At 40.3% G+C, this 17,726-nt stretch overlaps 1 protein-coding gene and 1 pseudogene across 1 annotated transcript in view; one reads left to right on the forward strand and one right to left on the reverse strand.

Moving 5' to 3' along the window:
• The window catches only part of CDK18 (cyclin dependent kinase 18), a 272,296-nt gene that overhangs the window by 198,030 nt on the left and 56,540 nt on the right, over nucleotides 1-17,726 (forward strand). Inside the window, exons 7-10 of the mRNA XM_089686361.1 lie at nucleotides 325-419; nucleotides 5,953-6,015; nucleotides 8,689-8,812; nucleotides 15,503-15,623. Of these exons, the coding sequence (XP_089542487.1) occupies nucleotides 325-419; nucleotides 5,953-6,015; nucleotides 8,689-8,812; nucleotides 15,503-15,623 (403 nt within the window). The remainder of the gene's footprint in view (nucleotides 1-324; nucleotides 420-5,952; nucleotides 6,016-8,688; nucleotides 8,813-15,502; nucleotides 15,624-17,726) is intronic.
• LOC149455357 (uncharacterized) lies at nucleotides 13,800-14,417 on the reverse strand (annotated as a pseudogene).

Here is a 17,726-nt window from a genome sequence, read left to right on the forward strand (position 1 = left end):
GCCAGACAGCCTGATTTTGCATCTAATTTGTTGCTTTGGTGTAGAAACTCCAAACCACCATCAAGAAAATATCGTGGTGAGTCTTGGCACTCTGGCGACTTAATTAAGGGCAGGTAGGTATATAGGTATATATCCTGTCCATTGTTTTTACAAAAATACCTACACATCCTAGTAAGTAACCAGCCTATCCTGCTTTTCGAACAGTTTTTAGTTAAGAACCAATTCTGTCATTTTAGATTCCATTTGATAACATTCTGAATTACTGTAACTAACTTTGCCTATATGTTGAAACTTGTTTTATTCTATGCATTTTCTCTTTTACAGTGTCCCTTTTGAAGAATCTGAAGCATGCTAACATTGTTACACTTCATGATATCATTCACACAAATTATTCTTTAACTTTAGTCTTTGAATACCTGGTAAGCTTAATATACCTAACATATGGTCTAAAAGCAAGATGCAAATGTGGTATTGAGTTAAGCAATTACAACCTTTATCAGAGACTCATAAGTTATTGCCTTAATGTTATTTCCAATAAGAATTTTATGCCTAAAGGTATCCTACCTTATTACTTACATCCCTGGGCCTGTATTGTTTATACAACCACTTGATCCAGATCTTCTTCATTGATCTAAAAGATATGCTACATCCTGTACTTATACGTGTTACTTTTACATGACAGGTTGCTTTCTGGAAAGCTATCATGGACTAAGCTAATTTAATTATGCTTCACTTAAAGCAAAACTTTTAAAAATGGCTTGGAGCGACAGGTTCTTGGCAAAAGAGGCACTCAAGGTCTCTGTAGTCTCTTTGTGTACATTCTGGGTTATTCTTGGCAAGCCAATAATAGAGGTGGGTGCTAGAGACCATTTTAACTCCTGCGAACATGCACAGGAGTTACATTATCAATGGTTCTCTAATGGCCAAAGAAGACCAATACAGAACCCAGAAGAACCAGCGTAGCAGATGGTGGCCGGAGCCTTCACCAATGGAGGAATTTGCACTAACTGGGTAAATATGCACATTATGGCAAAAACTAACCCTCGTGCAGTGGAATTTATTTCCGATTTAAGCTCTCCACAATACCTTATAAAGTGCTCCTTTAAAAACTTCCATTTTCATGAGCACCAATTCAAGTAGACCACTTGGATACCCAGTCTTTGTGAAAGTGGTTTGGAGAAAGAATCTGAAATCATCACACCATCCTTTATATTTTTTAGAATAGGTATTAGAATTTTATCCCTTGCTTATAGTAAGGAATTATATTGTTGTGGTTGGCCAAAAAATCTAACTTCTGTGTTTGCCTTATGTATTCCTGGAATGGAAGACCTTGTGTTATAGTTTATGGTCAAGTAAACAAAACTGGCTACGAAAAGCCTTTTTAAAATTGACAGAGTTATGTTAACCTGTTCTGCTGTCCCTGTCCTCTTGTGGAGTTGAATTTTCCCTTAGCTTAGTGAATGAGGTGAAGCTTGTGTGACTTCCATCATCCAATTACATGCAAGCAAAAATGCTCCCTATGCTACAGTCACCAGTGACTATTGTGAAATAGTATACTAATAGTAGTTCAAACTGAGTGTAAGTAAAAAGTTTGTGAATGCCTGATTAGAAAGAATGACATCATCTAATACCCATAAGGACCAAACCTTATTGATATCCTATCAATATCAATAACAGATTTTAGTGAATGCCCACTTTGCAAAGAATACCCAGTCGCATGCAAGGATAATTCAAAATAACTTTTTTCTTATGTTCATTGACGGACTACGCTCTTCTAATCTTCTATTGCCATCTACAGGAGTAGGATACTAGGCAGAAAAAAGAACACAGCACTGCCTATGGGCAGTTCTAAATGTATAAACTCTCTCTCTGCTATAGGCAATCCAGTAATTTCTGCCTAGTGTCTTAGGAGTATGGACTTGTTGTTTCCACTGAGACTTTTGGTCCCACAGCTTTATTTCCTTTTTATGTAATTTTTGCTTTTTTCCTGTGGTGATCTTCTATCAACAGTCAGGCTGGGTGACAGGCTGGATAATCTAGATCCAGTGGTCATCCCAGTCTGACAGCGAGTGTGTGCAGGCCGGGTCAGCTCCAATTTTGCCCCATCCTTAACAGGGGCGGCCAGCAAGTTAAACAGCATGCGAGGACACATATGACCGGGCGCCTATAGTCCGTGTCACAGTGTTACCCTGGCTAACAGCCCCCCACTTCAATGGAGAGGAGGACCTGTAATGGGAGCCTAACCCACACGCTCCATTGGATTGGAAAGTAGATGCCCCCTCCCTTCCCTCCCAGGACGCAGTGTGGGACGCGGGTACTCCCTGGGGTGGTCAATCCTTTGGGTTCCCCTCCTGTCCTAGTAGTGGTTTGTCTCACCCTTCCTCCCACAACCCCCTTCCCCCACGCTGTCTTGCTTGCCTGCAATGGGTATTGTGTGTCCTACCCGAATGCCTCGATGAGCTTTGGGTCCTCCGGAGGTCTGCAGGTGTGGGAGTGACACTGGTGGGCTGGGTCCTGCAGCGGGTGTGTGTGCATTGTGGGCTTACTCTGGTCCCCCGCAGCCAGCTGTATGCTGCCTGGAGCTCTGCTCCTGGGGCCGGGGTTCCCAGTCAGCCCTTCTGCGGGGTGGTACAAGACGTGGTGGTCCGGCCGCAAATTTAGGCCGCATCTTTGCAGCCTACTCAGTGGGCTCCGTTGCCTGCCATCTTTGTTTTGAACACCTTGCCCGAGGGAGGGAATAGCATGCCAAGCATTCAGTCCCTTCATGTGGTAAGAGCCTCCCCAGCATATTATTGAAGGCTGCACAGGAGGTGCACTGGGGTTCTCACAGTCAAGTGGCTTTGCGAGCACAGAGGGGGCTCCGTGCCTGACCAATGGCTGGGTGCCCCCCTCCTATGACTGCTGTTGGTTGGCATGGCTGCGTTGGGGTGGGTGGGTGTGTTTTGCAGTGTCACGCCCTGGCACTTGCTGATCTGGCTCTGCATTGTAGCTTTGAAATTGAATTAGCACTGGATTGTCCCCCCTCTGTATCCTTGTGGCCTCAGGATGCAAGTTTTTCTGCGAAGAGGGCATAAGGCCTCTGCCGATGCTCCCACACAATAAAAAAGGCAATGTGCTGGTGGCCACTCTGTTTCCTCAATGAGAACGTTTTTGGAGGGCGGATACTCATGGGCTGCCATTAAAGTAATTGTCCCCTTTGGTGCTCTTTGACGTCTAGGCAGTTATGGGGTTTTTTTGCTTATCCTGCCTATTTTCAAGGTTTGTTTCCCATACCAGGAATTTCCACAGCATCTCTTTGTGGTTCTCAAGCATTCTGGTACATTACCCTATGAGGAGGCCCTTCTGAAAATGTGGGTCTCTCCTCCTGTAGTAATCCCACCATATCTAGGTAGAGAAGGCATCCATGCTACCAGGGAGGAGGCTCCTTTCTTCACGATTCTGTGGCTATAGTTGCATCAGGCATCTGCTATGTTCTCCATTGCCGGTTTGGCGGTATGACTTGGGAGCGGTGCAGACTTGGCTTCTCAGATGCCAACAGAATGGGCCAACAGCTTTTGAGGCTGTCTGGGTACGGAACAGGTGTCCATTGTATGTGGACCTAGCGGAACAATGGTCCAGGGCCTTAGTGAGTGTTTGAAGCAGCCCTGGATACTCCCCGAGTGCTCCAGCGAGTCGTTGGCTTACATGTAGGTACGTCAACCTGTTGTCTTACATGCCCCAAGCAGACCTTCCCTTCCTGGCTCCCCTTTTAGGGATTTGAGTCCCTTAATGGCACTCACAGGTGATGCCTAGTGTTTCCAGCCTTACATGGCACAAAGTCTGCGGATAAGTCCTCCTCAGTGTGGAGCTATCTTCCAGGGTAGTTTACGGACCCATGGGCCTCCCCCATCTCAACAGAAGGACCTGCAGACTGATGGGTCCAGCTTCCACATGGAATTTCTTTCTTTAGGAAAATTCTTCCTGTCCTATTTGGCCTGTCTCACCCGTGGGGCTCTGCGGGGCGAGGCGTTTTTTGCTTCCTCAGGATTGTCCGGAGCCGAACCGTTTTGGATGTTTCTACTCTAACTGGTTTATTGTTTCAAAGAGTGGACAGGGGTCCCTGAATCCCAGTCCTCAAGGCCTTAAATTGCCGTATGCAGATGCAAAGGTCAGGATGGAATCTATCCATTCTATGGTGACTTTCCCTACTCTGGGTCATTTTCTGGCCTCCATAGACATGAGGCTGTGCGCCTGCATGTCCCTACCTGTGCTTGGTATGAATGCCTTTTGTGTTTATTTTTGAAGTGGAGACACACATTTTCATTTGTGCCATCTTCCGTAGCACAGGCCTCCGATCCTCGGATTCATAAAGGGGCTGGCCGATATTGACATTGCTGTGACAACGGGAGGGATTCTGATGGTTCTGCATTTCACAAAGTCTGCTTTAACCTTGACCTGAGGGCTGTAGTCTCTGGGTCTGATCCTCGACTCACAAGGGTATTTCCTGATGGAAAAGCTCTACAAGCTTCAGGCTGTGGGGTTTTTGGTGCTCCTGTACAGATGGTGTTCAGTGGTCGCCGATTAACCCTGGGGCCTAAGGTGTCCATCCCCGTGGTAGTCCCATCTGCGGGGTTTTATGCGCTGTTCTGTGAAAGAAACTTCCTAGTCAGTGGGCTTCATCTTCTGTTCCCCTGGTCATCCAAACTTGTAAGAGTCTGTTGTCCAGAGCCCCTCTCCTCTGATGGTGTCAGTGTCCCCCTCCCCACATTCTGGGGAGCCCCTTTTTCCCTCTCCACAGGACAATAGTCATGACAGATGCCAACTTGTCCAGCTGGGAAGGGGTCCTGCGGTCGAGCTTGGCACATTGAATTTACTAAAACTGGAGAGTGCAAAAACTAGTACAACTCTGCAGAGAAACCAATCAGCTTGCAGGTTTTATTTTCAAGGCTTAATTGAACAAGGTAAAAGCTGATTGGCTACCATGCACAGCTGCACCAGATTGAATGCTCCAGCTTTAGTAAATCTCCCACATAGCATTCACCATTACAGCAGTAATCATATTTACAAAGTGTTGTGTAAAAAAAATGTATGTATGTAACAATAAATGTGCTCTGAAACACTGTTAAGTACAGTACAAAAACTAAACATGTCCAGAAGTAAGGAAGGGTAAGAAGAGAGAGAGGGCAGGGAAGGGTTCCAGGGTTTTGCCTATAGATGCAAATTAGATACCCAGCAGGCATGGATAGACAAGGATTTAGGTCTGGGCTCAAGCAAAGATTCATCAAAACCAGCAGGGAGGAAGTGGGTCACCTAAGGACACCATAATTTAATGTATGCAGAAACCCTGTCTTGTAAGGTGGCATCTATTTTGCCATGAATCATGACTTGCGGAACCCTGTTCTTAGCTTCAGTAAGGCACAAGCTAGGCATTTTCCAGGCCTTTGCCAGCGTCTGCTTAGCAGCTGTGGTAACCTGCAGAAGAAGTTTAAACTTCCGATTAGCAATCTTAAAAGCATTCCGGTTAAAAGAAAGAGGTCTGTCAAAAATTGTGCACCAGGAGGCAGGGCCACCATATATAGAGATAGCCCCTAAAACAGATGAGTGAATACATTTGGACGTATTTACTAATCCGCACAGGGACCAAGTACCACCACAGAAGTAATTTAAAGCTGATCTCCACCGTTATGTTCACTATACATAGTTTATTTAGGTTAAGCTTTCTACAAAACTGAAGCTAGCTGGGAAGGGATAGATTATAGAGAGGATGTCCCTATAGTTATTTTGCTAGTGTCCAGTCACCTAAATGTAGCTGCCTATACCCTGTGGTTATGACTACGCTTTCTGTGTCCTGTTTTGTACTCCAAAAAAGGAATTTTACGGGTGATTAAAAAATTGTATTTTAGTGCATTTAAAGTAGTAAAGTTAACAAAAGATTAATTATTTGTCTAATATATTTTATATGCTTGCTTCCAGGATAGTGACCTAAAACAATATCTGGATAACTGTGGTAGCTTGATGTCAATGCACAATGTAAAGGTGAGAGGCATAGTCTGCAAAAAAGTTTTAATTACTTCTGTTAGTATTATTTTGTGCTGTCAAGTTGATGTTAACTCCTGGGTATCACATGGATAGTGTTTCTCCAGAATAATCTGTATTCTGTTTGCCTCTTAAAAGTAGAATTAAACCTTTTTGGCTGGAACTGTGATAATGTGCAAATATGTACAATATATTTGTACACTATGAAACTCTAACCTTGTAAATTGCTACCCTTCCACGCTGTGATATCTATCCCTTTTTACTCTTTTGCTAGTGCTTCCATTAATTCTCTTCCTAACTCCGAAATCTTGAGTTTTTAACTACTTTGTTTGGCTGGGCCAGGATGATGTAACTCTTGCGCATATGCTTCATTCAATAGTGCAAAAATTCTAGCAGGCAGGGGGAACAATTTTATATCAAAAGAAACAGAGAGTCTCTTCTACCATAAAAAATCTTTTGTATAAGATTTCAGATTTGTTTCTGCATTAAATCTTCGCAGTGTCATGTTCATAATTTCTTTGACTGTATCTATCTACCTTATTGTTGTTTGTTCTCTTTTTTTCCCTTTAACATTTCCAAGCATAATTGTTATTTCCAGTGCCAACATCTAAAGTGCACCCACTGCATCTAAGGAATGAATGCTCTCCTCTGATACACGACTGCTTGCACATGTGCAATGCACTTTCCTCACCCATCACAGCAGGAGCTGAGATCACCAGAGTGGATTGCACATGCGTGCTTGTATGTTAGAGACCACTCATTCCTTAGATGAGTAGGCACGCCTGGAATGTGTTGCTGCACCCAGCAGTTACATAGTTACATAGTTGGTCTGGCTGACAAAAAAGACAAAAGTCCATCCAGTTCAACTATTAAAAAAAAAAAAAGTTATAATCCTATACCCACAGTTGATCCAGAAGAAGGCAAAAAAAACCCCAGCAAAGCATGAATCAATTTGCTTCTGCAGGGAAAAAAATCCTTCCTGATCCCCTGAGAGGCAATTGGATATTCCCTGGATCAACTTTACCTATAAATGTTAGTATCCAGTTATATTCTGTGTATCTAAGAAAGAATCCAGGCCTTTTTTAAAGCAATCCACAGAACCAACTCTTGAGGGAGTCTATTTCACATTTTCACAGCTCTCACTGTGAAGAAACCTTTCCGTGTTTGTATTAAATTTCTTTTCCTCCAGATGTAAAGAGTGCCCCCTTGTCCTCTGTGATGACCTCGGGGTGAATAACTCTACACCGAGTTCACTATATGAACCACTGATGTATTCATACATGTTGATCATATCCCCCCTTAATCTCCTCTTCTCAAGAGACAATAAATTCAGTTCCTCTAATCTTTCCTCATAGCTGAGCTCCTCCATGTCTCTTATCAGTTTGGTTGCCCTTCTCTGTACTTTCTCCAGTTCCCCAATGTTCTTTTTGTGAATTGTATTAAAGGCACTCACTGGTTTCCTCTATCTTTTGAGGCTTTTTTTTAAAGAACAAAGCTACATTTTTCACAGGATACAGTTGGAAAGCATGTTTTAAATTTGTCACATTAAAAAAAGTGATGTACATAAACACGTACAAAACTCTTTATTTACATTTGAACTCTATGTAAAAGCAGTAACCTTGAAGCGGTAGGTGTGCCCTCCATTGCATCCCTAAATCCCTGAATAAAACATCAATACCTTGGAGGAGATTAAAAAGCAAAGAAGAACAAAAAAGGGAAAGGGGAGGACCAAGAGTAGAAAAGAAGAAAGAATGAGAAGAGCAGAAGGGGACCCATCCCAGCCAAATCCATCCACGCCAACACATAGGGGTTTCTTTACTAAAGCTGGAGAGTCCAAAATCAGACTCCCTTCTGCATAGAAACCAATCAGCTTCCAGGTTTCATTGCCAAAGCTTCATTGAACAAGCTGAGGTTAGAAGCTGATTGGTTTCTAGGCAGAAGGGAGTCTGATTTTGGACTCTCCAGCTTTAGTAAATAAACCCCATAATGCCCAGCAGACAAATGAAGATCACAAATAGGATCTCAGAACTTCAGCATGTGATCCCAGGTGCACCATATAGCCATAAATTTGAAATGTTTTTCCTGCAGGCTCACAATGAACTCTTCCATACACATGACATGATTCAGGTCGGCCACCCATTTTCTGATGCTAGGCAAACAGTGGAGTTCCAGTGTCTGGAAAAAATAGCCTAAGCCGTTGCCAGAAGGAATCGCAACAAATATTTTTTAGCCACCTGTGGGGAATCCGGGAAATTAGAAAGAAAAGCCAGTTCTGGTTGAAATGGTAGATCACTACCCATGATGGGTGAACCATGTTCAAATACAGCTTGCCAGAACGGTATCAATTGTGGGCAGTTCCGCCACAGGTGAAGCATAGTGGGTCATCTGTACCACCTAGCCAAAATTTAAAAATTCCTCTGCTGAATTTGAGCATCTTTTTGATGCTTTGTTGCAAGGTTAAGTCGATTCTCTGAAATCTATCATGCTTGAGGTGATTGTAGCCGTATTAGTGCATTTGCGACAGCAATTGAGTATCACGGACAGTACTCAATTGTTTCTGTCTGAAATCTATCAAAAACTACAATTTACTTACTGGACCAATTCTATAATCTGTAGAGGTATGTATAGTTATAGAATGTTTGTCACCTGTAACAATGTTTTCTATCTTTACAGATATTTATGTTTCAGCTGCTTCGGGGCTTGTCATACTGCCACCACAGAAAAGTCCTACACAGGGATCTCAAGCCGCAGAATTTATTAATCAACGAAAAGGGAGAGTTAAAGCTAGCAGACTTTGGTGTGTGCATTTTGTTGCAATGATATGAGCAACTTTGAATAGCTATGATATGAGTATCTCGATGCATACATGCCATGCCATGCCATGACATGTATGCATCGAGATCTGGCTAAAAAATAGTTTCATTTTATAAATGCTTTGATTAAGTGATGTGTTTGGGGCTTTTTGTTAAGAAAATTACGCTTTCAATATGGACAGATGCTTAATGTGGGCCTTATGATTCTCAAGTTAGCAATACCAATAAGCTAATTTTGAAAAAGGTGTTATCAGTAGCCATAAATGTGTGAAAAGAGGGACCGAAACATGCTGAGATATACCATTTGTTTGTCATAATTCCAAAGGAATTATCACAGGTTTAGTTTTCACAGTTTTGCATCAAATATAGCCCTGGGGGTTTGATCAGCATTTTATATTTTAGGCAGCATGGAAGAATACTGGCAATATTGTTTAATTACTTGCTAAACATGATTTTAGCCATATTAATGCAATTGCTACAGAACAACTGACTTCTCTCTGCGATACTTTATTTGTGCTAAGTTACATTTCAGGATTAGCTTTTTGGGTGTTTCTTTATATTCAGTCCAATTAGCACTGATATACAAAGCTTTATTAAAGTGTTCAATCAACATTCTTATAAAAACAGAATGTCATGCATAGGCGAGATAAAATATGGTATAAAGTGCAGCGCATTCTTATAAAAACAACACAGGCATGGTAATAAAAGTGAGAAGGTTAAATCGCTATTAAACCCAACAACCAAAAATTTTATATATTGCAGCTTACCAATACTTGGATGTGGTGGCTGCATTAGTTTTCTTTCTTAGGCTTTTTTTCCTTTAGTTCACCTGGTGATCCATTCAGTAACACACTTTCTGTCCTAGGGTGCTTGCAATCTGGATGTAATGAAGACATGTTTAGACAACAGCATTGTCAGTCTGGGGAGAGGGTAGTGTTACACTAGCTGGACTTCACCAAAAAATTCAAGCTGAACTCCAGCTGACACTTTATAAGCAGTTATAGAAGATTTTTTCTCCTTTTGGGATAAAGGTTTTACATAAATTAATAAAAACTGACCATTGTGAGCAACTGTTGTAAGTGGTAAATGATTTGTCTCAACAATCTCACTGCTGCTTTGTCTGGGCAGCTTCATCTGTTAACCACTTCCCGTCTAGCCCATGTACATAAACGGCCGTACGGGAGCAGTACAGGAGCGGGTTGCCATTTATAAACAGCCTCCACATTCACTGCCCGTGCACTCTCCCTGGGAGCGTGCAGCACCACGATCCGGTGCCCGCTGTGTCCTCCAGTGACACCGATCACTGTACGGGACCTCTGTGTAAGGTCCCGATCATGTGATCACTGACTGGCCAATCAGTGATCACATGAATAGTAGAAAGCAAGACGTCACTTCCTGACATCATTACTGAATGATCACAGAGGTCACATGGTACAAGGCTATTCACAACAGCCTTGTACCATGTGACAAGCTGTGACCAATCACAGCTCACACAGTATTTCTCAATCGCTGCAAGAATGCAGCCAGATAGAAGGAGAAATGATTGTTTTTACAGTCTTTATGGGTGTAAAAGCAATCAGTGTAAAAAAAGAAAAAAAAAATTTTCATCCCCCCACAAGTAGTACAGTGTCACTATGGTGACACTGTACTGCTAGAGTGACAGTATGTTAAACAGAAAAAAAACCATAAGTAATAATTTAAAAAAAAAATAAAAATGTAAAACAAATTTTTGAAAAATTATAATTTTTGGTTATAAACTAATTTGGGTTTTTTTTTTTTCTACTAAAAAGATAGCTGAATACATTTTGGCCAAGATTTATGAAGAAAGATTATTTATTTGCAAAATGTTATAAGAAAAACACCTTTTTTTCAAAATGTTTGGACTTTTTCATTTATATTATATAAACATTTATATTTAAAGCTGAAAATTGGCCTGGACAGGAAGGGGGGAAAGTGTCCGGATGTGAAGTGGTTAAAGGAAGTTGAAAAATAGCAGAATTACTGGCTGGATCATCGGGTTTTTTTTAACTTACTGGTAATTCATGCCACTGTTGTGATTAAACATCTGGAATTCTTTGAGTCCATTGTTTTGCATGGCGATTCTTCTTCCGTCTCCCCTGGGAACCCTTGAAACTGACTCACATTTGCTCCCGCTTTCCCAAATACAGTATAGTCACCTTTCAATAGCAAGAGAAGACACATGCATTATACTGTAGGATTGGAAGAGAATGCATTTTCTATAACTGGAGGCTTCGGGAGCTCCCTAGGTGTAGTAGATTAAATATGTTTAAGGTTTGTCTCAGCACTTGGTGTCTTCTATTACACCGCTACAGCCATTTATTCTGTATTATTTTTATACAATAGGTTTATTAGGAAAGGCACTGCACAGCATAAGGATCCCTAGTATCTATGTTTATTGTGCAGGATATCCACAAACATGACTTTGACAGTTCCACCCTAGGACTGGCCATCTAAAACGTTTTACCCACTAGAGCTTAATCATAGGGAATGCGATCTTAATAAATAAACATGGATATTAATAATCCCTCCAATGTGTAGTGGCTCCCTCTTCTGCATTTATTAACCCCTTGACGCCTAAGGGTAAAACAGATCTTAATGCCTAAGCACAATTTTGCATGTGTTAGTAAAACCATACACATCATCACAACTACTTTGTACATCCAGGTGGATTATACCTTGTTTTTTTCAGGACAAATTGGGCTTTCATTTGGTGGTAAATGGTAATGGATATCTCCTGATTTTTTTTTATTATCAAAGAAAAACTGGCCCAAAATAGTAAAAAAAAAATCTTTTTTTAAATTTAACTGCGTGTTTCTTGTTACTATCATAACCTACCACCAAAGAACAACCCAAAATAAATTTTCCAGCTCTTGACAATTGCAGCAATACCATATATATGTATGTTATTTGTTGTTTGTACCCGTAGTACAGCCCAAAAACAATAGCGCACATTTTGTTTTTACCTAAAACAAACTGACACTAACTGACACTGATACCAATTTAAAGGGGAAAAAAATCCTGACCTTTGACCCTGACCTTTTGACTTTGCCCTTTGACCCTGACCTTGACCCAAACACTGGCACTGAACTAGATCAAACCTTAATCTAGGTATTTTTTATTTTATTTTTAAATATTTATTTATTTATTTTAATAATTTTTTTTTCTCTATGCCAGGAGTTAGAGAGATACAATGTATTCATAGAGAGAAAAAAAAACAAGGGGGCAGGCTATACAGTAATTGATCATTGTGATAGCCAATCAGAGGCTATCACAGCGATCATGTGACCCGGGAATTGGGAGTCCCGGGTCCCGATCGTTAGAACGGGACCTGGGGCTCTCTGTGACACCCCGGTCTTTGTGCTGGGAGTGCGCTGTGTGACGCGCTCCCAGCACAAAGACAGGTACGCAAATATACGGCCCCACGGAAAAAAGCCCAGTTCTGTGAGGCCGCATATTTGTGTGACATCAACTCGAAGGCATTAAAGTGGTATTAAACATAAGCAAATGTTTATTATATTGCAGATTATCATGGCTTTATTCATTTTCTTTTATAGGCTTTCTTTCTTTTATTTTCATCCGGTGATCCAACCAGTAAGTCTCTTGTTTTTCAAAAAAACAAACTCTTCAGCAGACTGTATCAGTTACAGAGATGGGACAAAACATTTAACACTGGCAGGGGTGCTTACAGTGGTCAGCTTTTATTTATGTACTGTATATGTAAATCCTTTATCTGCTGTCCAAAGTAGTCCCCTGTGCTCTTTCATCTAGAGCAGGGGCACTCTAATGCAAGAGGTTTGTTACTGGCCAGATCACCAGGTGAAAACAGAGGAAAATGCCTAAGACATGAAAACTGACGTTGCCACCACATCTAATGATTGGTAAGCTGCACTATATTACATTTTTGGTTTTGGGTTTAATACCGTTTTAAAGTAAACCTGTTTTATTAAAAGCAGTGTAAGAGCGGGTTTACATAAGAAAGTGGTGCAGGTGCCAGCACATTGTTAATGGCACCCCAAATGCAGATTTCAAACACAATGCTTTTGGGGCATCAGATCGCATAGTACAGCAGTACTATGGGATTTGATGCGGCCCATTTTTCAAAAGTTGCATTACTTTTTGTGCATTCTGGTCCAATTTGCAACAGTTGCAAAATTGCACTGCAGAGGAATTTGCAGGCATCATACAGGAACACGGACCCTGTTACTGTGCGATTCTGGTGTGAACCGGAATCTAATAGAAAGTATCATTATTTACCTCTTCTGTTAGATGTTGGACCTCTCTTTATGATGCAGAACCCTAGTTCTTATGGTGCTTTGCATAAATGAGTACACCCCAACAGATTTGTCAGAAAACCATTACTTTCCTTTCAGAATCAGCATTTTCTATGGGACACTATACTACAAAATACTCTTACAAATGCAGGCCATTGATTGCAAACAAGATTTGTTAATTTACACACACAAAAAACTATTTTTCCTAACAAATTCATTCAAGACCATGTTACATGAATACACCCCAGTGAAAGTCTTAGGAGCAAAGCTAAATTTTAAACGACAAAATCCTAATTAACAAGAATTCAACTACAGGTAAGTCTAACTATTCACTAAAAAGGTGTCCAGCAGACAATTGACTATAAAAGGGCATTACTTAACAAAGAAAACACCTTCCCATTTCATGTTGTCAGCAATAGCACCACATGGAAGAGAAATTTCACAAGGCCTGAGAAAGAAAATTATTTCTTTACACAAGAAAGGTGAAGGCTACAAGAAGATCAGCAAAGCTTTACTTATGAGTCAGAATACTGTAGCAAAAGTGATACAAACATTTAACAAAGATGGAACTGCAACCATCTCACAGAGATGTCCAGGCCGTCCATGAGAAGTAACACCTCAACAGGAGTGTCTTCTGATGAGAAGGCTTGAAGAAAATTGCCATGCAAGTTCACTGCAGTTAGCTAAAGAAGTAGAAAGCCAAACTGGGGTGATTGTTTCCCGTGACACAATACAGTGTTTACTGCAAAGGAATGGCATGCATGGGTGTCATCCACAAAGGAAGCCTCTCCTAAAGCCCATACACAAAAAAGCCCGCCTAAAATTTTCCAGGGCCTATGCTGAAAAAGAAGACTACTGGTACTCTGTACGCTGGAGTGATGAGACCAAGATAAATGTTTTTGGAACTGAAGGCTTCAAAACTGTATGGCATCGCAGAGGTGAGGAGTACAAAGAAAAATGCATAATGCCTGCAGTGAAATATGGTGGTAGCAATATCCTTCGTGGGGCCACATCAGTGCTGCTTGTGATGGGGAGCTGCATTTTATTGATGGTATCATGAATTCACAGATGTACTGTTCTATATTGTAAGAGAAGATACAACCATCACTCCGTGCCCTTGGTCGTCCTGCACTTTTCCAACATGACAATGATCCAAAACGCACATTTAAGGCCACTGTTGCATTTCTGAAGAACAACAGGGTGAAAGTGATTCAGTGGCCAAGTATGTATCCTGATCTGAACCCAATCGAACATGTATGGGGAATTCTGAAGAGACAAGGTGAGCATCACTCTCCATCCAGCATTTAGGCTCTAAAAGAGGTCGTTCCTGAAGAATGGAACAGATAGATGCTGCAATGTTGCCAACTTGTTCATTCCATGCCTAGAAGACTTGGTGCTGTCCTTACAGTCATACAAAATACTAGATGTAGCAGTTTTTGTTGTGAGGTGTATTCATTTGTGCATCAATTAATTTGAGTATAACTGAAGATTTTGTAATCTAAATTATATTATTAACCTTACTTTCATGTAATGAGCTGAACAGATGTTCTATAAAAAAGTTTGTCAAAATTTTGGAAATTGTTCTTGTGTTCATTGAGATATTGATTAAAATCTAACGTTTTAAAAGGGGTGTACTCATTTATGCTGAGCACCTGTATGTAAAGTCACTTTCCAAAGATCAGAGATTAGGTATACCCTGCTCTACACCACGCAAAGCAATGACCAGAGTAATCTATCATGAGGCTTAATCTTATTATTTAAACACTGCTGCTTGGGATGCAATGAAAGCATACTTGGCTTTGACTTTCCATTTTTGGGGGTTTTCCAGGATGACTCTTGTAGATTTATACTTTTTTTCATTAGTACAGTTTTACTTTAGGGCCCTATTTACATTGTTACATTTTAATATGTTGATTACGGTATGCATAATTATGCAAGTTTTAAAGTATTTTTGCCCTCTAGTATAAAAATGCATACACTAGTATAAAATTCAAGTGAGTTACTGGCCATTTTTTAATGACCTTATGCCTGTTTTTGTTTGCTGTGTTAATTCTGTGATTTATAGCACAGATTGATGACCCACATAACATATTTCCATACTGATCAACTTCCTCCTCATATTCTAGCGTTACTCAGTGAGGAAGGGCAGTGTTTGTATGTTGTGAATACTAGCTATGCAGAAGACAGAAGAATAGCTGTCAGTCAGTCATACCTACAGGATGATGGCTGTTATCCCAAATTAGAGCCATTCAACAAGTGGCCTCCGTCCTCTAAGTTAGTTTAAACGTTAAAATTGATAGTAGGTCTTTAATCTGCTATTAGTTGTTGCCAAACAATATGATATTATAATGTAGTTTTCTTTTGCTTTGTTTGCCTATGTAGGCCTTGCAAGAGCTAAGTCTGTACCCACCAAAACCTATTCCAATGAAGTGGTAACATTATGGTACCGACCACCAGATGTCCTGCTGGGATCAACAGAATACAGCACACCTATCGATATGTGGTGAGTGATAGTCAATGCCTCAATTTGGCAAAACTACATACTGTATACCTAAAATAAACCATTCCTTTTTATTTCCTAACATGTGAATGTGTACCTTATTTTTAAAAGGTTTTCATTTTAAATATATGAGCTGTTTCCCTTTCACTGCATTGTCCTGTTCTCTATTTTTCACCTCAGGTGGCCAGACTATTTTTGCAATTTTGACATTTTTTAATACTTATTCACACACAGCTTTCAGTTTGTAAAAAAAAACCCAAACCGTACATTTTCTTGAAAAAACAGGGGCAATAGAATAAGTCCCGTGATAGTTGAGCAAATGTTTATCAAAACAATGTTTCAGATAAAAATACATTAGAGGCATCATTAATACACACAAACACAACATAACTTACAAAATTCTAACTGTGGAAATGAGTTGCACATTGTTACTGCTCCAACAGTAAAAATCCTCAGTTTAAGATTGTGGCCATGTATCTTCTTTAGAGACGTTAGGTCAAATAGTTTCCTCCCAATGCTAGAGTCCCCATTTAAAAATTTGTATGATGTACTCATATCTCCTCTTAAGCGGTTAGGGAAATTATGTTTAATGTTTGTAGTCATTCTTCATAGGTGAGGTCCTCCATCCCCTTATTAGCTTTGTTGCCCTTCTATGGACTCCCTTCAATTTAAGGACATCCTCCCTGAGGACTGGTGACCAAAACTGGAAGGCAAACTCAAGATGTGTCCAGATCTGGGTTTTGTAAAATAGTAGAATTATAGTTTTATTTCTTGAGTAAATACCCTTTTTAATGCATGCTAATAGTCTGCTGGCCTTGTTTGCTGAAGCTTGGCATTTCTAGACCCCCAGATCCTTTTCCTTCCTTGATTGGACACAGCTGATCACGAGGTAAAAGGCCACTGTGATTACCCTTTTATCACATCATGTAATCAGTTGTGTCCGTAGGACACAGTGATCACAGAGATCTCTGGGTGCGTTCCCCCAGGGGCGCGTTCTGGGAGGACGTCATATGACGCCTTCCCAGGACTCTACAACCGCGCTGTAGCCAATATTCGGCTATAGAACGGTTGGCAAGTGGTTAAGAATAAGCTAAATAGAATTTAGCCCTGGGGTACACGGCTTACAATTCTAGACCATTCATATGCCATTATTCACCACCCTCTGGACGCGCTTCTGCAACCAGTTTTCTATTCAGGTAGAAATTATTTCATCAATGTCAAAAGACCTTAATTTGTAGATTATTGTTTATGGGCTACTGACCTTTCTCTATCCAGATTACAGTTTACCTCCACATAGAACTTGAAAAGGTTGGTCTGGCAAGAACATCAGCAAAAATCTTGGATATGGTCACTTATTATTCCTTTCAATAGTTTAAAAACTTTTGATGTTAGGCTGACTGGTCTGTAGTTTCCAGGTATATATCTCAGCCCTTTTTGTTTGCCTTTGCCTTTCACAAATCAGATGTTATCAATCCAGTAAATAACCTTCCTTAAAAATTAGGAATAACAGTCTGGCTATAACATATCTAAGTTTTTTGTCCTGGCTGTAAGCCATTCAGCCCTGGTGATTTGTTTGCATTACATTTTTCTAGTGTTTTTTGAACAGTGGCCTCTTTCACCCACATAGGTACATTTAGTATAATGTTATTAACCTTACTGTCTTGTTTGTTATACCCCTTCTTTTATCTTTGTATAAATTAAGGTGAAGAATATACATATTTATTACAGTTGCCTTCTCTCTGTCACTTGTGACCAACTTCCCATGATCATCTTTTATGGGGCAAATGTGTTCTGACTTAGCCTTTTTACTATAATATATTTGAAAAATGTTTTGGGATTCTTTTGCTCCTGCATTTCCTATTGCATTCTTTGTATTTTTAGAATGCTGATGGTGACCCTTCGATCTTATATTTTTAAAGGACAGTTTTATCTCATTAGTTTTTTTTATGTTGGTATTTAGCAGCCCAGATTTATTTTTTTCTCTTTTATGTTTATTGCCCATTTAAATTCAAAGACTATTGTCATTGTTTAATATGTCTCTAAAGCTTAATAAAGTTGGCTCTTTAGAAAATTAGTGTTGTTGTCATACCCTCATGCCTACTTTTC

This window comes from Staurois parvus, unplaced genomic scaffold, assembly GCF_062004578.1.
Source record: "Staurois parvus isolate SC_StPar_1 unplaced genomic scaffold, SC_StPar_1.0 ptg000395l, whole genome shotgun sequence".
Classification (NCBI taxonomy): Eukaryota; Metazoa; Chordata; class Amphibia; order Anura; family Ranidae; genus Staurois; species Staurois parvus.